General features: G+C 57.3%; 1 protein-coding gene across 7 annotated transcripts in view; it reads left to right on the forward strand.

Moving 5' to 3' along the window:
• The window catches only part of Celf5 (CUGBP Elav-like family member 5), a 25,913-nt gene extending 9,451 nt beyond the window's left edge, over positions 1-16,462 (forward strand). For 2 of the 7 annotated variants that reach the window (XM_005358976.2, XM_013350706.2), the window contains exons 3-12: positions 4,477-4,528; positions 5,012-5,140; positions 6,482-6,561; positions 7,618-7,764; positions 8,555-8,696; positions 8,775-8,921; positions 9,747-9,809; positions 11,315-11,395; positions 12,922-13,065; positions 13,384-16,462. In XM_005358976.2, coding sequence (XP_005359033.1) covers positions 4,477-4,528; positions 5,012-5,140; positions 6,482-6,561; positions 7,618-7,764; positions 8,555-8,696; positions 8,775-8,921; positions 9,747-9,809; positions 11,315-11,395; positions 12,922-13,065; positions 13,384-13,511 — 1,113 coding nt within the window. In that variant the 3' untranslated portion in view covers positions 13,512-16,462. Of the gene's footprint in view, positions 1-2,742; positions 2,770-3,083; positions 3,203-4,476; positions 4,529-5,011; positions 5,141-6,481; positions 6,562-7,617; positions 7,765-8,554; positions 8,697-8,774; positions 8,922-9,746; positions 9,810-11,314; positions 11,396-12,921; positions 13,066-13,383 lie in introns of those variants that run through there. The other 5 variants (XM_026785000.1, XM_026784999.1, XM_005358973.2 and 2 more) reach the window with 5 other exon arrangements.
• Positions 16,463-23,182: the final 6,720 nt, after the last annotated feature.

Raw genomic sequence — 23,182 nt, forward strand, 5'->3', positions numbered from 1 at the left:
TAAAAAAAATAAAGAAATCTAGCCAGGTGGTGGTTGTGCACACCTTTAATTCCAGCACTTGGGAGGCAGAGGCAGGCAGATCTCTGTGAGTTCACGGCCAACCTGGTCTACAGAGCTAGTTCCAGGACAGCCAGGGCTACACAAAGAAACCCTGTCTCGAAAAGCCAAAAAAGAAAACAAAAAAACAAACAAAACAACCAAAACTAATAAAGCTAGATATGTCTTATTGGAATTTTTTGAGGGAAACATTCAAAAATTAAAGGTAGAAATTCATTTTAATACTAGATTTTATTTTTACAAAACATTCCCCAAATCTGGCATGTTAGCATGAAGTAGATAGGGGCACCAGGAGGGAATCCCACGTCTTTTCCTCCTACCTCACTCTTCACACACTGACTGTTGTGTTCTCATCAGTTTGTGCACAGTGATTGCTACATGTAGCCCAGGCTGGCCTAAGCTCGCAGAGATCTGCCTGCCTCTGCCTCCCGAGTGCCTGGCTCCTGGTAGAAGTTTTCTCAGCTGCCCGTGGACCGTGCAGCCTGTGAATCGTGGCTGACACAGGGGAGTCATGTTCCGAATTGTTCTAAGCAGAGAGTTCCCATCTGTAGAATCTGATGTCAACGCAAGCTTCACATTTATGGGCCTTACAATGGAGGTAAAGTTTGTCATCCACAGTGCCCGTGGCTGTACTGCTTGGTTCTAGAACACGTGACGGCTCGGTCTGGCACATCCTACTCCACAGACACAGTTGTGTGCCTATAAAACTACCAGAAATAGCACTCTGTGGCCAGATTGAGGCTCACCTTCTGTGGGCCTCGCAAGGGGTGGCCTTCTGCCGCTGAAACTTGGAAGTTCTGAGCTGATGACATTTAATCTGAGAAATTGATGCGTGTGTCATGGCCACAGTGTGTGGGGCAGTGAAGATGTGGAACATTCTAGTCTCGGAGCCAGCTACCCTTACACTGCAGATCTGGAACATTCTGGAACTTGAGACCAGATGAGATGACATGCTTGGAAATTAAGGACCTAGAATGTTCTGGACTAGAAGCGAGCCACCTGTGAGATGCTGAGGACCTAGAACATTCTGGACAGAAGGCCAGCTGCCCATGGAATGCTGAGAACCTAGAATGTTCTGGACAGGAGGCCAGCTGCCCATGGAATGCTGAGGACCTAGAATGTTCTGGACAGAAGGCCAGCTGCTCGTGGGATGTAAAGGACCTAAAACGTTCTAGACAGGAGGCCAGTCGCTGGTGGTACACTAGGAACATGGAATGTCCTGGACCAGATGGCAGCCACCTGTGGGACCCTGGGGACCTGAAACATTCTGAACTGGCCAGCTGCCCGTGAGATGCTGAGGACTTAGAACGTTCTAGATCTGAGTCCAGACCTTCCCAGGGAGTGTTCTAGTGTGTGTGGGACTGTAAATGTGTTCCCACTACTGCAAACCCACCCCCAAAGATGCGTGGAGGGACAGGCATGGCCATGAGCTGTCAGTGGGGGAGGATCCTGCCACACTGCATCAGAATACACCAAGCCTTGACATTCCGGGTCTCTCTTCATTGAGATCTGGAGTTGGTATCCAGCCACACACCTCCAGGCCTCAGTTTCCCCACATGCCACGTAGGCCCAGCAGACAGAAAGACCTGAGGATGCTCTGTAAAGGCCTCGCTTGGTGATCAGGGTTCTGGATGCTCTGCCCCCCACCCCCGCTAACGGTGTAGACAGGATTCTCGGAGAGTAGTCTCTTACCGGGGACCGGGGTCCTGGCCTAAAACCTTCATAAAAAGTCCCAGGATCAGGGAAAGACTTCTGCTTTGAAGAACCAGGCCAAGAATGAAGCAGGACACCGAGGGGGACCCGCTATGTTCACGCACGTGCGTGTGCACATTCGTGAATGACCCACCCACTAGGCGGGCGGCTCCCAGAACCCCCTTGCCTCCTCCTCCCCACTAAAGGCGTCTTCCCGCGCTTTTTCGCTTTTTCTCGTCTGTGTAGTATTCTACAGTGTGATTCATCCATCCAGTCTGGGGCTCAGGGTGCATGCTGTGGGCATCAATCTGACTGGCAAAGGGTGGCAGGTTGGGGGACGAGCCAGCATCCCCCGTGAGCCCTAGGGAAGGTGGCGGTTTTGAAGAAGGGCAGGAGAGGGAGAGGTCCCCTCTGGTGGAGGCCTTGAATGCCGCGGTGAGAGTCTGTAACTGCAGCCCGGATGCAAGGGCGCCATGGCGGGGTTCAGTGTAGCTGAGGGCCTCGCTCCTGGTTCTGGAATCTTCCAGCTGCCGGAGAAACCTGCAGGGCTAGACGGGCTGAGATTGTCCGAAGGCTTCGGTTTCCCTTTCTTTAACACACATAGCTCAGAGATGAAATGGGTCCCGACAGAGAACCATGTCTCCCCCACAGAACTCCTATCGCTGCTTCAAAACCCACCAAAGATTTTCTTCCTCCGTGGTCGTGGGCAACTACTAGTGTTGTCTCACTCTGCGACACTAGTGAAGGTCCTGCCTGGGTTGCCCCAAATCGTACCCACAGGAGATGGTGTTGGGTAAATGTAAAGAGGAAGAGGGGCCGGGGAAGGGGCGGAGGTGGGAGCTGCAGAAGGTGCAGGGGGAGGGCGGTACCTGGGCGGGACAGATGGGGGAGGTAGGAGTGCCGGGAGACCCAGCTCCGACGCGCAGCTAAGGCACGTGGTGCGGGCAGGGACGGTGCTCCGTGGTCCTTTCTCCGTCACTGTGGGGTGGAGGGGGGACCCCGGGAGCGCTGGAGACTAAGGTCGGTGATGGGGTGGGGGCGACAGAGCCGGGCACACCCCCTCCCCTGCCCTCCCGTCCTCTCCCCTCCCCCTCTCTCGTCTGTAAAAGATTATATTTAAATCTCTTTTGTGCTCCACGAGATCCGAACTCGGAGGCCCCCCCCCCGAAGAGGCGGTTTCCATGGCAGCGACAACTGCCGGCTTCCGCGGGGTGAATCAGCGTTGCCATGGCAACCCCATCTTCATCTGCCCAAGGTGCTAGGGAGGATGGCAGAGGGGGAGGGCTGGCGGGGGCGTGTGGGAGGGGCCGTGGGGGGCGGAGAGGCTAGATCTGGGGGACCCCTCCCCTGCTTCGTCCCCCCCCACACCCCTCCTGTGCGCCCTGACCCCAGAAGCGGAACTATCCGGTTCAGATCGCCTCCCCCCCACCCTGGGGTGGGGTGTGGTACCCAGGTGCAAAGGGGATGGGGTTGGGGGGAATCTGGCTCTTTTGGGGGGCAGGGAGCAGAGCAGGTAGTGCGGGTGCCTGTGAGGGTCTTAGGGGAGGAGATGGGCTCCCAAAGTGGGGGTGAGAGGAGAATTCTGGAAGGGGAAGGGACCGGAGGAAGTCGGAAGCACGGGAGGGGAAGGGGTGTGGAGTGGGGTGGCAGGGAGGGGAGGGGAAGGGGAGGAGAGGAGTGGGGGAGGGGGAGGAACCAGGTGGGTGGAGAAGGGGAGAGGTGGGGGCAAGGAGGGGGAGGGGAGGAGTGGGGGAGGGGAGCTGTGCACTAGGAGGGCTAGGGCCTCTAATCTTGGGGGTCCAGCACTGGAGGGAAGGGTGGGTGCAGGTGAGGACGTTCAGGAGAGGAGGCCAAGGTGGGGGGTGCGGGGATCGCTGGGCTGGTCCGGAACTGTCAATCAGGTGGGCGCAAAGCCTAAAGGGGTAGCCTGATCTGACTCGGGTGGGGAACCCACTCCCTGCTCTTGTGCCTTCTTGGGCCCCTCCTCCCTTACCCCTAGAGTGGGGTGATGCTGAGCTCCCCGTGTCTGGAGAGAGAGCAGAGGCAGGAGGCAGCGAGGAGCCCTGAGGAAGGGGGGATCACTGCTGGGACTTTTGAGTTGAGTTTTGACAGTTGAGTAGGAGCTCACTCATGAGAATGTCCCAGTCAGGAGGATGACTCCTTCAGGGGCAGGGGACCCATCCCATCAAGTGCCATTTTCTGGGGTGGGACGCCCAAGAGCCCAGAACAGTGGGTTCAGGTATCACTTGGCTACTGAGCAGTAACAAACACTCCCAATCATTGTACTTGCTTGTGGTTCTCTGGGCTAGCAGAGGCAATTGAAATTCTTCAGAATGTGTCCTCCTGCGAGCCATCAGCAGCTATCTATCCCAGGCTGGCTCTCCAGGACTCTGTGCAGAGAGGAACAAGCTCTCTAGCACCGAAGGTGGCAGCTGTGGCTTCGTTTCCAGTATGTTCTGTACTGGAGGAAGTCACTCAGCCAAGTCCAGACTGACTTCTTGAAAACAGAAATCGCAATGCGAAATCTACACCCAGGGCTGGGGGAAATACCGTCATTTCCAAAGACAGTCCTGGTGGGGGGATAATTATCATTGTTTTGAAGGCTAGCTAAGAGTTTACCGGCACTGGACTTGGTTGCTTGGGTGTGTGCCAAGACAAAGGGGAGCACCCGGCGCCTGCGCCCCACTCGGTCCCCTGCCACCCTGACTCTGTTTTCCCTCTTCACAGATGGCGCGGCCGATCCAGGTGAAGCCAGCGGACAGTGAGAGCCGTGGAGGTAGTAGTAACCTCCCCGTGGCCGTGGCCTCTGCAACCTCAGGGTTGGGGCTCCGGCCTGCTCGGTCCACTCCCCCGGAGTTCAGACACCCCACACCTTTCCTGTTCCCTCACGGGTGCCCGAGGGCCGCAGACTTAGGGCGTGGGGAGAGGTGTGGGCAAAGCTGTTGGGACGCCCTGTGTACGTGGGAGCTCGGTAAAGCCCAGCATTGCCAGTCCTTGTCACTCTGTCTGTCTTGGCTGTCAATCGGGACAGGTAGTAGACCCCTTCTCTCGCGATTCTGACTGTACCCCAGTCTCCCTTCTCTTCCTCCCTGATGCCCCCTCCCCTCTTCTCTACTTCCTCGCTCTCTCATCCCCGAGCGACGGGGAGCGACGGGGAGCAGGGCGGCCTGAGCAAAGGTCCTGGGGCAGCACGGGTCAGGGCTGAGGGGCAGCGGGCCTAGCGCGGGCTCAGCGGGGCCATGGGCCGGGGTTCCGCCCACAGGGGACCGGAAGCTGTTCGTGGGCATGCTCAATAAGCAGCAGTCGGAGGAAGATGTGCTCAGGCTCTTCCAACCCTTCGGCGTCATCGACGAGTGCACAGTGCTGCGCGGACCCGATGGCAGCAGCAAAGGTGACTGGCAGGCGATGGGGCGGAGCCTCGGTGAGGGGAGGGGCTTGGAGGGTCCTGTGCGGGGCGGGGCGGGGCTTCGGTGAGGACTCCCCCTTGCGTGGTGGGTGTGACTTTAGGAAGAGCTCCGCCTGAGGTGGGCGTGGCCTGTGGGAAGGGGTGAAGTGGGTGGGGTGGGTCTGGAGGGGGATGGCAGGGGCCTGTGGGGAGGGCTGAGTGTGCACCGCAGATGGTCATTCTTGAGGATTTTCATATCCTAGTGCTGAAGTGGAGGGAGGAGAGGGGAGCCCAGCACAAGGTTGTCTTTAGGACCCTGTGTAGGAGCTTGCTACCGCCCACCTGCTTCCTGGTACCTGTCATTTGGTATTTTTAACTGTGGCTTGCAAAAAGAGTGGGGCTGGAGGGGGAGGCGGGGTCGCCGGCCCCATCCAAGTGTCCATTCAGTTGGGGCTGTTGTGTCCCTGCAGCTTGGTCCTCGGGACTACGGCCCAGGCCTCTCAGCTTCTCTCCCTGAGTGTCTCAAGTTCTGTCTGTCTTCCTGTGTCTATCTGTCCGTCTGTATGACTGGCAGACTGATACCGCCCTGGATCCATGGTGTGTGACCCTGGCTGAGGTACATCTGCCTCAGTGGCCACCACATGACTGTGTGTGTTCGTCTGTCTGACCGGCTGCCAGGATCCACAGGTTCCAGTACACCCTCTGCATCCTGGAGGTCAGGGCTGGTGACCCTTCAAACACTTGTCTCACTCGTTCTAATGGGACCTTCTGGGGCCCAGCCTGCATCTGAAAGTGTGTGTGTGACTGCCTGGGTCTCAACACAGAACCTGGCAGCTGAGCTGACTTCCTACTCTCTGATCACATGGATGGACAGATGGACGGACAGACAGATGGATGGGTGGACGGATGGGTTGGTGGATGGACGGATGAATGGATGGGTTAGTGGATGGACAGATGGATGGATGGATGGATGGATGGGTTGGTGGATGGACGGATGGACGGACGGACGGATGGACGGATGGATGGATGGGTGGATGGATGGATGGACAGCAGACAGACTGACCCAGTAGTGGTTGGGAGGGTGGGGAATGCTGGGTGAAATATGAGTTAATAAGTGGGGGCAGATGACGGACATCCTGTTAGTCTGAATCCACTGCTGACATCGACATCTCTGTCCCCGAAAGATGACGGCGTGTCTTGTCTGTTGGGGCCTCTCAGCCCTCCCCAGGTCCGTGTGGACGGACTCCTGTCTACTGTCTTTCATGAGCGGCAACCAAGGACTCTGTCTCCCCTTGTTCCCCACCTTCTCACCCTTCAGTCCCTCACCTCCACCTCCCTCCCTCCCAGGCTGTGCCTTCGTGAAGTTTTCTTCCCACACAGAGGCGCAGGCGGCCATCCACGCCTTGCATGGCAGCCAGACCATGCCGGTGAGTGAGAACCGCCCTCGCTACCATGGCCGGTGGAGGAGATTGGGTGACCAGAGTGATGGGTGGTGGTGGTGTTACCCCCTCTCAGACTACTTCAGACAGGAGGATAGAGGCTGTGCTCAAAGCTGTGCGAGCAGTGTCCCAGTGCATTGTGGGACAGCTGGATGACGTATAGAGACCAAGGACCTCATTCTACGGCAGTGGGGACCCACAGTGGGCACCAAGGGAGGGAGGTTGCTAGGCTATTTGCATGGATTCTCTTAGGTCAGGTCCCCACTGGGTGGCTGGGGCTGCTCTGAAGGAACTGTGTGGAGACAATGGGGGTGCTGGAGACCCATTAGGCCAAGGGGAAGTGGGGGCCAGGTGTTCAAGGTCCCAGGTGTAGAACTACTCAGGTATGCCCCCAGGGGTCTTCACTATAGGTAAGCTGAGTCCCTGGCCTTACAGCAGTGGCTGTGTCCCTAACGTGGTTGGACAGGTTCAGGTCACCACCACCAGAGCCAAGGAACGGGTTGTCTGTCCAAGGGGATGTCTACAAGTCTGGCTAGGAGCATCTGGGTCCAGTCACCAAGAAAGACCCGGCTGGATACTGGTCCTGGACTAAACTCTGGATCCTGGCCCCCAGTTCTTCATATACTGATCCCTGAGCCCACACTGAGCCCCAGTTTCTGACTTAGTTTAGGAACATGTGTGATCCATGCACCGTCAGCCTTCATGGCCCCTGGCGATGGGGAACCTCAGCTGGTCCCAAGTGTGGGCCGCCCCAAACTCCTCCACTTTCCCTCTCTGACCAGATAAAGTTATAGCTAGAACCCCCAACACACTGTGGACCCATATGTGAACCCTGGACCTGCATGCTCCACCTCACTGTGGCTATGTGGCTACCTCGCAGATCCCATGGCCACGTCACTGCACTGCCAGGCCCAGGATGAGAGCCCGATGCACATCTCGTGTGGTCCTGGCTCTTCTAGTTGTGGATCAAGTCATGGCTGGCACCTCCACTCTCATCCATGGGGTGCCCCCGTTCTACCGCAACACCGCACACTCTCCTTACAGGGAGCCTCCTCCAGCCTGGTGGTCAAGTTCGCCGACACGGACAAAGAGCGGACCCTGAGGCGCATGCAGCAGATGGTTGGCCAGCTGGGCATCCTGACTCCATCCCTCACCCTGCCCTTCAGCCCCTACAGTGCCTACGCCCAGGCTGTGAGTGATCCCCGCATGTGGGCACCGAGTCTGGGGCTCAGCCACACCCTATCACTCATTCCAACTGACCCGGGATCTGGTCCTGGGCGGGGCTGAGCCTCACACCCAGCAGGGTGAACTGAGCTGCAGTCCCAGGCTGAAAGCCTAGGTCTTGACACAGCCACCACCCTGACTGACCCCCTAATCCCAGATGTACCCCTACTGTGGGCAGAAAGCTAATGTCTCCACTCAATTGGACCCAAATGGCTGGAGCATAGATCCCACCATCCCTAAATCTGCTTTTGGTCCAGCTCTGGCTAAATCCTCAAGGCTGATCCCAGGCTGAGCCTCAAGGTCTACTTGCCTTGTTCCTGGGCAGATCTGACCTTAATCTGTATCTAGATATTGGAGTTCTGTTTCTAAGCAGAGTTCTTAGTCAAGGCCGAGCCAGGATCCTGTGCTGACCCAGGTCCCATACCCTAGACCGATCTGGAATTCCAGGCTAAACCCTGATCCATAACTGAGCCTCAGTTTCTAACTTAGCCAGGAACCGAGACTGAGCCCTGATCCCAACCTCAGTCCTAATGCCTGGCTGATCCCTGATCCCAGAATGAACTTCGACCCAAGTATTAGCCTCCATTTCTGAGCCCCGAATCTCGGCCTTTTCCCCAGGCCAACTGCTAATGCTTACTGAACCCTCTCGCTGTGACCGGCTTTCCCCAAGCCCAGCTTGAGCCGTGCACCCAGCGGGGTCCTTCCCTACTCCCGTGCCGTGGTGGGGCCGGTCCCACTCACACCATCTTTTCCCCAGCTCATGCAGCAGCAGACCACAGTGCTGTCCACCTCCGGCAGCTACCTGAGCCCCGGCGTAGCCTTTCCTCCCTGCCATATCCAGCAGATTGGCGCCGTCAGCCTTAACGGTCTGCCTGCCACGCCCATCGCCCCCGCCTCCGGTGAGAGCAGCTTCCCAGAGGCCTCGGGACAGGCGGGCAGCACCCCCGACCCGTATCTGACCCTCTCCCCCTCCTCAGGACTGCACTCGCCCCCACTGCTAGGCACTGCCGCTGTTCCTGGCCTGGTGGCACCCATTCCCAATGGCTTCCCCGGCGTCCTGCCCTTCCCTGGGAGCCACCCTGCCCTGGAGACCGTCTATGCCAATGGCCTCGTCCCCTACCCAGGTAACTCGCAGTGCCTGGAGTGGGCACAGCAACTGGGGGACACACCGAGGTCCCCACAACATGACATTCGGGGCATCTAGACAGGTGAGGAACAGGAAGAGGCCGAGAAGGAGGCTACATGACAACCATGCACCAAGCCAGCTCTGGGTTCAAATTCCATTTCAGCAATCAAGCCAGTTTCCCTAACTGGAAAATGGGACAGCTGAAGTCCAGAGCTGGCCGGGGGAGGGGGTGCAAGGAGCATTTGGCTAGTATTAAGCTCCTGTCTCTCCTTGTTTGCTGAGATGTAGTCCAGGCTGGCTTTCAATTTCCCCGTGAAACCCAGGCTGCGCCTAGACTCCCTCTGAAGCTCAGGCTGATCTCAAAGTCACTCCTTAGCCCTGGCTGGTCTTAAACTAAGGGCAGTCCTCTTGCCTCCACCTCCCAAGTGCTGAGGTGACAGCCGGGGCCGCTGCACCTGACTTAATTCTTTCTTCTGTACTCAGCTAAGATTCTGGACATTGTCGAAATGGGGCAAGTTGGGCCTGGGCTGCAATGCTAATGACCCAAACTAGGAACTGGGTGCACTATGGGACCTTGGGGGTCCCCACAGGTTGGGGTGGTCTGGGCAGGGATAGGGTATGGGGGATGACTCTCATGAGGGATTTTCCCTGGTGCTGAGGGGTGATGGGCACACAGGTTCATTTGGTTTCTGTCATTTGCTCTCCGGGGGCCCTGGGCAAGCTCATATACACCTGTTTCCCTGGCTTGCTAGCCGAGGGTTAACACAGAAGGGAAGCGCAGTGGTTGTGCGTGTTGGGACTCGGTTCCTCCTCTGCCCCACAGCTCAGAGCCCCACTGTGGCAGAGACCCTACATCCTGCCTTCTCCGGAGTCCAGCAGTACACAGGTAGAGGCAGCCCCGCCCTGACCCTGTAGCAGACAGTCCTGGTCAAGCCTGTGCCAACTGTGACCACTCACCTCAGGGTCTCACGCCCTGCCAGAGGCCCTTGTCCTTCGCTCAGTCTTAAGTCTGGGTCCCTTAAGCCTGGTGCTCTCTTTGAGTCGGGGCCTGACCACCTCCCCAAAGCCAGGGCTGCACCTGGCTGTTCTCTGGATATAGCCCTGTCCCACCCAACTTTGTGAATCTGACCCCACCTCTTGAGACATAAGCCCACCCAGTGCCTCGCCTGTGAGCACCACCAACTAGGTTCTTCAGAGGTTTCCATCCCAACCCTCTACTAAGTCATGGCCCTGTTCTCCATCATGACCCCCACCCCTGTCTGTCTTCAGCTCTAGTCTCTACGGCCAGGGACCAGGACATGGGGGCAGAACTAGGGTCTGAGGAGTGGGCTCAGGGCACAAGGAGGCGGAGGTGCAGGGCCCCAGCTGATGAGGAGCCAGGATGAAGGGCAGAGGCATAGCGCAGGGCAGGGACATAGAGCAAGGGGCAGGGCCTACTGCTCAGCCATGGACTAGTCCCTCTAACTATGTATGGCCTCATTCCTTTTTTTTTTTTTTTGCTACTATGGCTCTGCCTATAGTTCTACCTTTGTTCGGCCATACCCCGGCCCTGGACCTCATGCAGCCTCTGCTCTGGCCCTGCCCTGCTTGTCCCAGTAAACACACACACTGACACACACACCCCGCCCCAATTCTGGCTGTGCACTGGTCAGGTCCTGGCCCCAACCAGCCTTTCCCACATTCCTGCCTTGCCCCCCTCACCTCTAGCCCCACCCCAGCCACGTTCTCACCCTTCAAGTCCAAATGCCATCTCTCAGTCATGCCTCCACTCCCACTATACACCCTCCCAACCCACTCCTCAGCCCCCGGTCCTGCCCCTTCAACCCCGCAATGCCCTCTGCCCTGGCCCCGCCACTCAATGCAACCTCCATTCTCTGCCTGGACCCACCCTTTACTTCAGCCTCGCTCTCAACCCTGGCTCTGCCCCCTCACTAAGCCCCGCCCCCTAACTTGGATCCCTCACTTCAGCCCCGCCAACTACCCTGGCTTTGCCCCTCACTCAAACCCACCCGCTGCACTGGACCCCTTCACTTCAGTCCTGCCCACTACCCTGGCTCTGCCCCTCACTTAGCCCTACCCTCTGCCCAGGACCCTTCATTTAGCCCTGCCCTCTACCCTGGACCCTTCACTTCGGCCACGCCCTCTACACTGGCTCCGCCCCTCAATTAGCCCCGCCCTCTGCCCTGGACCTTTCACTCAGCCCCACCTCCTGTCCCCGGACCTCCTCACTCAGCCCCGCCTTCTGCCCTGGACCCTTCATTCAGCCCCGCCCCCTGACCATCCCGGACCCCCTCACTCAGCCCCGCCCTCTGCCCTGGACCCCTCACTCAGCCCCACCCCCTTTCCCAGACCCCCTCACTCAGCCCTGCCTCCTGCCTCTGCTCTCTGCAGCCATGTACCCCACCGCGGCCATCGCGCCAGTGGCGCACGGCGTCCCGCAGCCTCCGCACCTCCTGCAGCAGCAGCGTGAAGGTGAGGCGACCCCTGCTAGCCCCGCCCTCATCTGCACCGCTGACCTCGCCCCTCCATGGAACGGCGGCCCTTGCGGTTCCCATCCCCTATGGACAAGCGAGGAAACCCCATTTTTGGTGCGCGTTTGTGTGAGGAGGCATCTTGGGTAAACTGAGGCCTTCCCAGTGAAGCCAAGCCTATGGAGGGCATGCGGGAGGAAGCAGGAATCCGGAGTCCATGGAGGTATCTTGGGTAAACTGAGGCCTTCCCAGTGAAGCACGGCCTGTGGAGGGCATGCGGGAGGAAGCAGCAGTCCGCAGTCCTGCAACCTAGAGGCACTCTCATCGTCTTCTGGCTGGGCACTGTGGCCAGTGCCTCAGTTTCCCTATCTGCTGCTCTGCTCAGGTGTCCTGTCCCCGCCTGTGTAGGCCAGGAGGCATTAAGAAGCTCCTGGCGTCCCCTCCTTTACCCACTGCCTGTGGAGCAGGAGGGGCTGGGGAGAGGTGAAGCCTCAGGCCGGCCCTGTGGCGCGTGTGCCCAAGAGGAAGGACCCATCCTCAGCTGTGATGGGGCCTCACTCCCGGCATGGAGGAGCTGGGCTCGGAGCCTAGTTCTGGCCTTTGAGGGGCAACCCATGTCCCTGGACTGTTCCACTGTGGGCCACATCTTGTCTCCCAGACACTGTGCGGCTAAAGCCACCAGGAGGACATTTTTATCTGACTGTTGGGAACTTCCTCCTTCAACTCCAGGCCAAGATGGCTCAGCAGGAAAAAACGCTAGCCATCAAGATACTGAGTCGTTTGGTCCCCAGAGCCCACATGGTGGCGCCTCATGCAGGTTGTCCTCTGACCTCCACACAGGCACTGTGGCACAAGCGCTACAGCTAAAATTAGACAGACAGACAGACAGACAGACAACCGCTATACCTCCCAGCTACAGCTCTGGCTCCATCGTCTAAATGAATTTTTTTTCTCTCTCCACGTCTGTGTGCACACATGTGTGTGTTTGTGGGTGTGTTTGATTGAGACTAGGTCTCACTGTCTAGTTCACACTAGACTCATAAACACAGCAATCCTCCTGCCTCAGCCTCCCAAGTCTCAGGATGACTGACATGCGTGTGCCACCATGTTGGCCTCCAGGCTTTGAAATGTTGTCAGGGGTGTCTTCGACAGCACAAGGCCCACAGGGTCACTGCTGAAGCCCCAGCAGCCTCCCCCATCGCCCCACCACCTGCCTCCGCTGACCTGGCCTGGAGGCGGAGGCTGCAGGGCATGACATGGAGTTTGGGGAGTCAGTCTGGGAGGGTTCAGGGTAGGGAAGGAGAAGGGATCTGGGTTTGGTCTGTAGTGAGCTCTGGCTGGGTGAATGGCATATGGGAGGGATCAAGGCTCTTCGGGCTCAACCTCTGCTCCCCACCATTCTATCGGGGGGGGTCTCAAGAAGCCCCCCACTGCATCCACAGCCAGAGACAAAAACTGGACCCCAACCCTGGGGGGGTCCACCTCCTCTCCTTGGGGGCTTTATGTCTTTCTCTCCCCCACCTACAGGTCCCGAAGGCTGTAACCTGTTTATCTACCACCTCCCCCAGGAGTTTGGAGACATGGAGCTGACGCAGATGTTCCTCCCCTTCGGCAATATCATCTCCTCCAAGGTGTTTATGGATCGGGCTACCAACCAGAGCAAGTGTTTCGGTGAGTGAGCTGGGGGGCGTGATTAGGGCGGAGCCCCGCCTAGAATCCCCAGTGAGGGGCTGGGGGCGTGGTCAGGGCGGAGCCCCGCCTAGAATCCCCAGTGAGGGGCTGGGGGCGTGGTCAGGGTACGGTGCCTGCCCTGCATGTATAAGATTCTAGGAAATTCCTCAGTACCACATCAGTGTTATAGGAAGAAAACAAGACTGTGGCCCCATATCACATGGGAAGTTTACTGGGCTGGATGGGGTGGGAGTGAGGTCCCCATCCCTAGGTACATACCACTGTCCCTCACCAACTCCAGTCACTTTGTCCCTTCAGGATTCGTGAGCTTTGACCACCCGGCCAGCGCGCAGGCGGCCATCCAGGCCATGAACGGCTTTCAGATCGGTATGAAGAGGCTGAAGGTGCAGCTGAAGAGACCCAAAGACCCAGGACACCCGTACTGACCATGCCCACAGCCCCTCCGCGCTGTGGGCCTGGCCCCAGGTGAGCCGCCAGGCGGCCCTGTGCCCTGCCCAGCCCTGGTATCATCTAATCGTCCTCCTATCCCAAGCTCACTCTCCCAATCCTGGGGGCGGGAGTGATGCACCAAGAGGCCACCTGGGGATAAAACCATCCCCCATCACCTTGCGGCTTGGGTGGCTCAGAGGGTGGAGTTCGCAAGGGGAGGTGGAGAGGAAGCTATGGGCTCCCACCAAGGGGGCTTCCCAGGGAAAGTTCACCCCAGAGGTGGGTTTGTGGGTCTGGGGTGCAGGGTGTGGTGGGGCTTCTAGCCAGTCCTCTGAAGCTGTTCCCCAGCCAAGAAGCCCTAAAACAGAGAGGAGATGTTCAACACACACCCGGGTCTGGGTCCCTAGGGCTTGACTTGGGAATGTTTGGCACAGAACTGAAGCAGAGGAGATGGGGACCCCGTCACAGCCTTCCAGTCCCCCACCTCTGTCCCCACCAGCTCCCACAGCCCTGTCTTCTAATTTCATGTCCAGTGCGTTAACAAATCCCAGAGCGTATGCCACTCACCAACTCACAAAACAAACAAAAAACAAGATCCAACCCAAACAAACAAAAACCCAAATTCCAGTTCCCATCAAAGCCACATTCTCAGCACATTCACTGGGACTGAACAAGTATGAAGCAGCATCACCTGTACACGGTCTCACGGAGGTGACAGCTCGGCCACCAGCAGCCGCCACCTGCATACCGCCCAGGAATACGTTCACTTCTTTCTTTTCTTTTCTTTTCTCTTCTTTCTCTCTTTCTTTTTTTCTTTTTTTCTTTCTTTCTTTCTCTCTTTCTTCCTTTCTTTCTTTCTCTAACCACCTCACCCAGGGTCTGGTAGAGCTGAGCAGTCTTTAGTCATTCAGTGTTTTTTGTTTGTTATCTGGGTTTTGGGGTTTTATTTATTTTATTTTGGTTTCAATTAGGAAACCTGTCAATCAGGAACAAATCCCCAGGACACCTGCCAGGTCTTCACTTTTCACCCAGTGTCCTGGGCTAAATGTCCCCAAACTGATGGTGACTGTCAGAAACTGTGGTTTTGACGACACTGGGGTTTTCTTGCCAGGACAAAAGTGAAGTGGGGCAGGGTGTTCTGTACCCAACTCCCCTCCCTTCCACTGTTCCCTAATGCCTCCCCACATCTTCCCTGGGTTGAGTGGTTCTGCTTCCAACTACCCCAGGACTTTTATGTAAATTACAGCCAAGTTTGGACACCAGCCCTCCCAGTGACTCCCCCTTCCCCATCTGTCTCCCTACATAGGCCCCCCAATTCCAAAGCCACCAAGAGCCACATGGGGCACAAAATGTCCCATGGCATGTCATGGGGGGGGGGGGACAGGAGTCTGAGCCCGGGTCTGAGGGGTCCATACACTGCCAATCTCCACCCACCCCTGGACTCGGGAACACCCCCCCCCGTCTGACTCGGTGGCTTTCTAGGCCAGCTAGTACCCCCTTAGCCAGAACCCCACTCCCCGTTCCCTGTAGCCGTGTGTGAGAGCACGGAGCATAGACTGTATTTTTGGAGTATGAACCACAGGGGCCAAAGGGCTCTGAGCCGGCCACGCATGGGACCAAGGACAGAAGACGCCGGCCGGCTGGAGCCGCCCCCCCCCGACGCCAAACCAGGACCCTGCCAACACCATATACCTCCAGTTCTTGGGGTCCCCACGGCTGCTACCACCTCCCGCGTCTAGGGCTCCCCTCCACACACACCCTTCCCGCTTTCACAGCCTTACTTGGGTGACCAGGTGTCCTTAGCTTCCCACTGGGGAAGCCTCCTGCCCCCAGATTGCCTGCCAAGTGTCCCCTCCCACCGCCCCCAGGTGCCCCCCACTGGCCCCTATGTCTCCCCACTTTCCTCCTTTCCCCCCACTGCCTCCTGCTGTTCCTCCCACGTCCCCCACTGCCCCCTGTGCCCCCGACCGCCCTTCAGGTGCCCCCCTCCCCCATCCTCCAATCACCAGCCTTGAACTGAAGGTCTCTACCGAGGTCGCCCCAAGTCGGTCGGACGTCGCCACACAGCCCGCCAGACCTGGTTGCTGGCGTCGTGGACTCTACACTCTGATTTATTTTCTCTCATTTTTGCTGTGGTCCTTTTCAAGACCACAAGGAAGGGCGGGGGGGGGGGAGACTCACTAATAATCCGCTTCTGTTTCCTAGCTGGGGGATTGGGAAGACTTTGGTGGGGAGCCCCCCTGTATATTACCCCCTGCCTACGCACGCACCCACTGCTAAGCACAGAATCCTTAGTTTGGACATCCCGCCAGGGGGAGGGGAGTCCGGCTCCCTTCCGACGTGTCCAAAAGCAAAACAGAAGAGATTTAAAAAAAAAATAAGGTTAAAAAATACAAAAACAGATTTTTTTCAAAAGAAAAAAACCTTTTTGTTTCTACCAACACGCTTGTTGACTTAGCCAAAACAAAGGGGAAAAATGTAAAAAAAAAAAAAAAAAAAAAATCCCTCCCCGATTCTGCCCACCTTGTTTCGCGTCCCCTGTTCTGAACATTCCTACAGTGAGACTGTGTTCCGTCCACGTGCGAGTGTGGCCCCAGGGTCACCCGCAGAGTGCGTGTGGCGTGCGCTGGCGTGCGCACCGTCATTCATGTTTACGAGCTGTAAATACATTTTTATACTCCACTCGAGAGACCCTATGTGATTTGTACGACGGCCTTTATTTCTGCTACAACGAATTTCGTGAAATCTCAACTTCAGACTGAATTTTGGAGACAGCAGAGAGAGGATGGGGGCGGTGGAAGGCGGAGAGGAAATGTGGGCTCTCGTCCCCCTCCCTGCCTTCTGTTTGTGTGCGGAGGAGCTAGGTCTCAACGTCAAATCACCTCTCTTTGGTCTGGAAAAGAAAAAAAAAAACTAAAAGTTTATTTAATAAAAGTTTTACTTGTTAGCAGCGATTCTCTCTCCCCGTGTTTTCCTGTGTGTGGCACATGGCAGAGCCATGTTCCTTGTCTGGTCCTGAGTAGTAGCCCAGTGTGTGAATAAAACACTCATGAGCTGCTTCATGCCAGAGCACACACTTAACCCCAGCAGGCGGGAAGCAGAGGCAGGAGGATCTGTGAGTTTGAGGCCAGCCTGGTCTACAGAGTGAGTTCCTGGACAGCCAGGGCTACAGAAAAAACAAAAACCCTGTCTGGAACACACTGCCCCCCCAAAAAAAAAAAAATAAAAAAGTTTCTTCCCATTTATCTTCATCTGGGCATTTCTTTTGTCATTTGGAAATGTGGCTCAAACGTCTGTGAACATTCACCAGCAAGTTTCTTTGTGGAATTGTTTCAGGTGACCTGAGTGACCGAGAAGTAAAACCCAGTGAGGGGCTGGGGGCGTGGTTAAGGTGGAGCCCCGCCTAGAATCCCCCAGTGAGGGGCTGGGGGTGTGGTCAGGGTGGAGTCCCGCCTAGGATCCCCAGTGAGGGGCTGGGGGCGTGGCTTTGCTGGTCACTTCAGACAAGAGGGCTTTTGATGAACATGCCCTGCGCTCACTCCACCTTCTCCTGAACACCCTGAGTTTGAATCCAGGTAAGAACCCCTCTTGGCTGCGGAGCTTATGAGACTCAGTTTACCCCCTCTGAAAAAAGCGGATTGATGTGTCAGCACTTGGAGCCTGCAGCAAAGGCAGCAGACAGCGTATCTGAGCGATGGAGGGAGGATTTGCTGAGCGACTGTTGTGTGCAACACTGGTCTGGGGCAATTTGTGGAGGTTGTGTGACAGCAAAGAATAACCATGCCCAAAGCTTTAGCGGGTTCCCTAACGTTTGCACAATCAACGCCACCTCCACCCCCTTCTCCAGCCCCTTTCTCCCAGGCGCCTTCTTCCCACCCAGAGGAGCAGCGACTGTGTCCAGGGTGGGCCTGTGCAGGCGACAGTCACCCTTCGCCCGTAGAAATAATGTCATCGGGCCAAAATAAACGTCCCCTGGGAGAGACGGAGGCCGGAGGCCGGTGGGATGCAGACCAGCCTGGGCAGCACCATGAAATCCGGTCTGAAGACAGAATAACAAAGTGGAAAAGACGAGGCTGAGTAAAAGAAAATAAGTAAATTTTAAGATAAATTTCAAAGTGAAATTAAATTTTGAAACAAAGCAAATTCATTTCAAAAGATAATTAACTAGCTTTTCAGATAAACGATCTACAAAATGCAGGCTACAACCCACACATAGAGTTAGGTCACCTGTGGCCATGGCTCTGCCTTTGCAGCTATGAATCCGCTATGACATCATCAGGGTTGTGTGGAGGTCAGAGGTCAGAGATGAATGTCCAGGTCTTTCCTGGTCGCCCCACACTCTTTTTTGTTTGTTTGTGTTTTTGTTTTGTTTTACGAGACAGGGTTTCTCTGTGGCTTATGAGGCAGTCCTGGAACTAGCTCTTGTAGACCAGGCTGGCCTTGAACTCACAGAGATCCACCTGCCTCTGCCTCCCAAGAGCTGGGATTAAAGGTGTGCGCCACCGCAGCCCAGCCACTCTTGCTTTTTGAGAGAGCGTCTTCCTGAGCCTACAGCTCATCAGTTAGCCCAGGATGGCCCGCAAGCCCGAGTTCTCTTGTCTCTGCCTCCCACAGCCACACCTGGGTTTTGACGTGGACACTGGGGATTCGAACTCTGGTCCTCATGCTTCACCGGAGCCATGCCTAACAAGTTCCTCCTGGTCTCTGCAGGGTCCCCCAGTCCTCCTATTACTGCCTCTGACCCTCAGTCTGGTCAGCTAGAGGGAGGTCGGGTGTCCCCCGACTCCACCCCCTCCTTCTACAGCTGGGGAAACTGAGGCCCAGATGTGAGAGGGCTGGTAGACCTGGACTATGATGTCTCTCTGTTCCCTCCCCATGGCTCTACATCTGGGGTGACTATGGGGGAAGCTGACCACAAGATGCCAAGGCAAATTACAGCTGGGGGGACGGGTGTACAGCTGGGGGTCTGGTTTCGACTGTGGGTGTGTGAGGCTGCACAGGGATGTGGCTGCAGAAGGACATTGCGACTGTGGGGGGGGGCTGAGGCTGGGGGCGTTGCAGCTGCGGGGGGCTGAGGCTAGAGGGGCATTGCAGCTGCAGGGGGCTGAGGCTGGGGGAACATTGCAGCTGCGGGGGGCTGAGGCTGGAGGGGCATTGCAGCTGCGGGGGGGCTGAGGCTGGAGGGGCATTGAGACTGAGGGGGCCTTGCAGCTGCAGGTTGGATTGCGGCTGCGGGGGAGGGCATTGTGGCTGTAGGAGGGGGCATTGCGGCTGGGGGGTGAGGCTGCAGGGGGCGTTGCAGCTGCAGGAGGGGGGCATTGTGGTTCAGGGGTGAGGCTTCAGGGGGTCATTGCGTCTGCAGGGGGTGAGGCTGCGTGGGGGAGATTGCGGCTGGGAAGGTCAGTGAGGCTACAGGCGATGGTTTGGACTGAGTGTATGGGTTTTGGGGTGTGGTTGCAGGCAGGGTTGGGGTGATTCAGAGGGGTGAAGCGGCTGTGGGGGGTTGGGGGACTCCCGGCTCTTTCCTTCAGGTTGCCAGACCATGTGATATGGAGAAGCCTTTGAGGTAACCAGCGGATTGTCCACTGTTAGCAAAGCCCTACTCCATAACTCAGTCCAGAGGGCAGAAAGCTCATTCTGTGGCTGGTGCCATACGGGTGCCCGAGGATGTGGCACTTACCCCCTCTGAGACTCAGTTTCCTTCTCTGGAAAGTGGGGACAAAGAGGGGAAACGCGAAAAAAGAGCAGCTGCCGGACCGGAGCACAGCAGCTGTACACTCCGAGCTCCAGACTGAACTCTGGGCCTCCCCATCCTGTTAGGACCAGATGCCTCACGCGGAGAAGAGCAGCACCGGGGCCCTCGGGTGCTGAACAGAAGAAAGGAGAACCCGGACGAAGAACCCTGTGCCCAGCATGTCCCTGTCCCTCATCTACCCCTCACGGAAGAACAGAGACCAACTCGCCAGGGCCGCTTCTCCCCTGCTGCCTTCCTGCTGCGTGCAGAGCCAAGCCATGCAGTCCTTTGAGCCACGGCAGAGCCCTTGTTCTCTGCGTTGGGGACATCGTTGATGTTCCATACACACTGTGAGAATAAGCAAGGAGACTGAGTCCACCGCCTCCGCAGCCATCTCTGGCGTGACTCTGGGAGGATGAAGAAAAATACAGAACACCAGAATGTCGACGGCGCTTTTGGGGAGGAGGGCATTTTTATTTTTGAGACAAGCTTTTGATAGGTAGCCCAGGTTAGCCTCAAATTTACAGCAATTCTCCTGCCTCAGCCTCCTACATGCTGACATGACAGGCCTGTGCCACTACACACTGGGCGAGTTCCTCCTCTCACCATTTAAACACAGGCGTCCAGAGAGGCCAAGTCACTCACCCAAAGTCACACAGCCTGGGCACCCCCCCCCCACACACACACACTGCCTTCCCTCACCGATATCCCTGGATGTGGAGGAGCCCTTGGTGTTCTTGGTCCAAGTCCCCAGCCTGTTGAAGGCGGGAAGGCCCTGGGGCGCCCTGGCCCAGCTCAGCAAGGGCAGGCGGGGGCAGCGGTGGTGCTTCCGGGCGGGGGGGCTAGAGAAGAGGGGGGGGGGCTCATTCACAAATCCCAGGCTGCCGTGATGGCAGCCGCCTGCCTCTCGGGCTGTGGGTGGCCTCTGTCCCCGCCCTCCAGCTCGCCCTCCCTGGCCGTGTCCCCCCTCCCCTGTCTGTCTCCGACTCACTGGGCTCCTTGGGAGCCGAGCACCGGGACGTCCGGGGACATTGTGGCCCAGCATGGAGGTGCCGGGGCCCCCCGTGTCCGGGAAGCCGGGGGAAACGTCGGTCAAATGGCAGCTGTGCTACGACATGACGGCGAAGATGTGGTGGATGGTGAGTACTGGGGGCCCGGACCCCTCTGCGCGCTCACAGTGGGGACACAGATAGGGGAAGGTGGCCGAAGCTGCTAGGCCTCACCTTGGGGCTCCTCGGGATCCCCAGGTTCCCAAGGGCTTGTGACCCGCCTGAGTCCCTTGGTCCAGGCGGGAAATGTACCCACTCAGGGCAACGATGTGGCGGGATTGTCTTTCTGTCGGGTGGATGTCGCCCTACACTAGGAAAACTTCTGGAAGCTTCTGGGGGGATCCAGGGATGGATTCAGCCACAAGAGAGGGCAGCCGCATGGCCTGGTTCGTCCAGCTGCCCAAGATCCTCTAGGTTGACTGTTCCCTCGGTGGGCCTACGCCATGCAGTTCTGGGTCACACACTGCTCTGTGACCTTGCGGTGTGTCCCACCCCATCTAGGCCACAGTTTTCTCAGCCAGGATGTGGTCTGTGGCCAAGACTTCTGGTGCACCTAGACTTCTGCGGGTCCTGGGGACAACTGGGCCTTGAGGTGGGAAGAGGGGCCTCATGGCCGGTACTGACCCCCCTCGTAGCTACTTTCAGGAGACAATGTATGCAGTAGGCGCTCCTGATCCCACCGTGCTCGGTCAGCATTTATTGAGCGCCTACTGTGTCCTAGTCTTCTGGAGGCCTCAGCTCTCCAGACCAGAACTCCAGCGGGGTCCGAGAATTAAATAAGGACGGGGAACAGATGGAAATACTTAGGGTAGAGGGAGGCAGGGGACTGGGGTGGCCCCGCAGAGGGAAGTGGGGTGTTCTCAGACCACAAACTAGGGGAAGCCCAGGCACTGAGCTGTTAAAGCCACACAGAGAGAGGGTTGGGGTCGGAGGGGGCAGTGTGCACAATGCAGTCGCGAGATCTGGAGATGGCAGAAGAAACCCAGTCCCAGCATCCAAAAGAAAGAGACAAGGGGATCTCTGTGAAGGACAGCCTGGTCTATGCTGCAGCAAGTTCAGGACAGCCTAAGCTACACAGTGAGATCCTATGTCAAAATAAAATAAAATAGGGGCTGGACAGTGGTGGCACATGCCTTTAATTCCAGCATTCAGGAAGCAGAGGCAGGTGGATCTCTGGAGTTTGAGACCAGCCTGGTCTCCAGAGTGAGTTCCAGGGCAACCAGGGCTACACAGAAAACCCTGTCTCAAAAAAAAAATTTTTTTTAAAGGTAAATAAAATATAAATAAATAAAACCAGAAGCGGCTGGAGTGTGCGTGAGTGGCAAAGCATCTCCCCGTCATGTGTAAAGGCCCTGGAGCCACTGAAAAATAGAAAATAGAACCCAGCCAAAGGGGGAGGGAACTCAGGGCTGGGCCAGTCAGCATGCTGTGTGCGAGTCCTCTTGCATGGAAGGATTGACCCGTGGGTCGCCATCTATCACCCATACCTTACCTGTAAGGTGGAGCCTGTCTGTCCTGAAGCTCTGTGATTGGCCCTCGGGTCTGCCTGTACCCGCCTGCCCGGCTGGGGTGGCTGTTGCACCTTTAACTGGAGCTCCTGGACTTGAACCTGGGTCTGTGAGCTGCAAGACAGTCACCTGACCCACCTAGAGTCTCTCCGCTTCACACATTGGCAACAGGAGACCTTGGCGGAGGCAGCCTGTCCTGTCCACCCTCTAACAGCGACCCTGCCTCAGTTTCCTTAGCCACTAGCATAGGGGATGGGTGAGGGACTCGGTTTCCATGAAGGGCTCTCCACTGGGTGGGTCAGGAATTGTGTAACAGTCACGGAACCAAGCAGGAGGGTTTGTGGTTAGATTCCAGAAGGACTTCCCCTGGCCGCCTTGATTGGCCACCGATTATGTGTTCTGAAGAGAGGCACCCGGTCTGCCTGGCCTGGCTTGTTGGGGAGATCAGAGATCCAAAGTAACCAATGCTTTTGTCAACCTCAGATCCAGAGCGCTCTGAGAAGGGTGAGGGTAGGAGCGCGCGTGATTAGGAAGAAGCAGACAGCAACGAAACAGAAGCCCAAGGGCGGGGGGACCCAGCGTGCAAAAGCCCTGGGGCAGGATAGAGCCAGGCATTGGGGAAGACCTGGGAGGAGGCCCCTGTGACTTCAGCCCTTGCTTGCATCCAGGGACCCAGACCGAGGAGGGAGTGGGGGGCAGAGGTCGAGGCCGGCTGCATTGCAGCCCATAGAGCCGAGGAGGACTGCACACAGGTGGCTGTCTGCTGCCTTCCGCTGCTGGTCTGTGCCACCCACCACCTCCTGCTCCACTATGCAGCGCAGGGTCCCTGGTCGCTGTCTCCCCAGCCTGCGCCCGCCAGGCCGCCGCCCACTCTGCCCACATCTGAGGCTCCGCGGAGCCGGACAGTCTGCTGCAAACCACGGAATGTTCCCCGGAGCGCCCAACGGGATGTTGGGGGACAGAGGGAGGCGGGAGAACCAGTTGAGAGACAGAGCAGGGCCAAGTCAGGGCCACAGGGCAGCATCGGATCTATTGACACCCACAGCCCCAGACACAGGAAACGGGGATGCTGTGAAACACTGAGAAAAACTCGGAAATGGAGCCGTGAGGGACTGCTCTCTGTCCACAAGGATGGAACAGGAGGCAGGGATTTGAACCCAAGCCGCTGAGGAAGGAAGGAGCTGAGAAACCACGGGGTAGAAACTAGTCAGACACAGTAGAGATTTCATGAGTGGGGTGGGTGGATGGGTGGATGGATGTATGGGAGGATGGATGGATGGGTGGGTGTGTGGATGGATGGATGGATGGATGGATGGATGGATGGATGGATGGGTGGATGGGTGGGTGGATGGATGGGTGGATGGGTGGATGGATGG

The sequence above is a fragment of the Microtus ochrogaster genome, linkage group LG1 (assembly GCF_000317375.1).
Source record: "Microtus ochrogaster isolate Prairie Vole_2 linkage group LG1, MicOch1.0, whole genome shotgun sequence".
Taxonomy (NCBI): Eukaryota; Metazoa; Chordata; class Mammalia; order Rodentia; family Cricetidae; genus Microtus; species Microtus ochrogaster.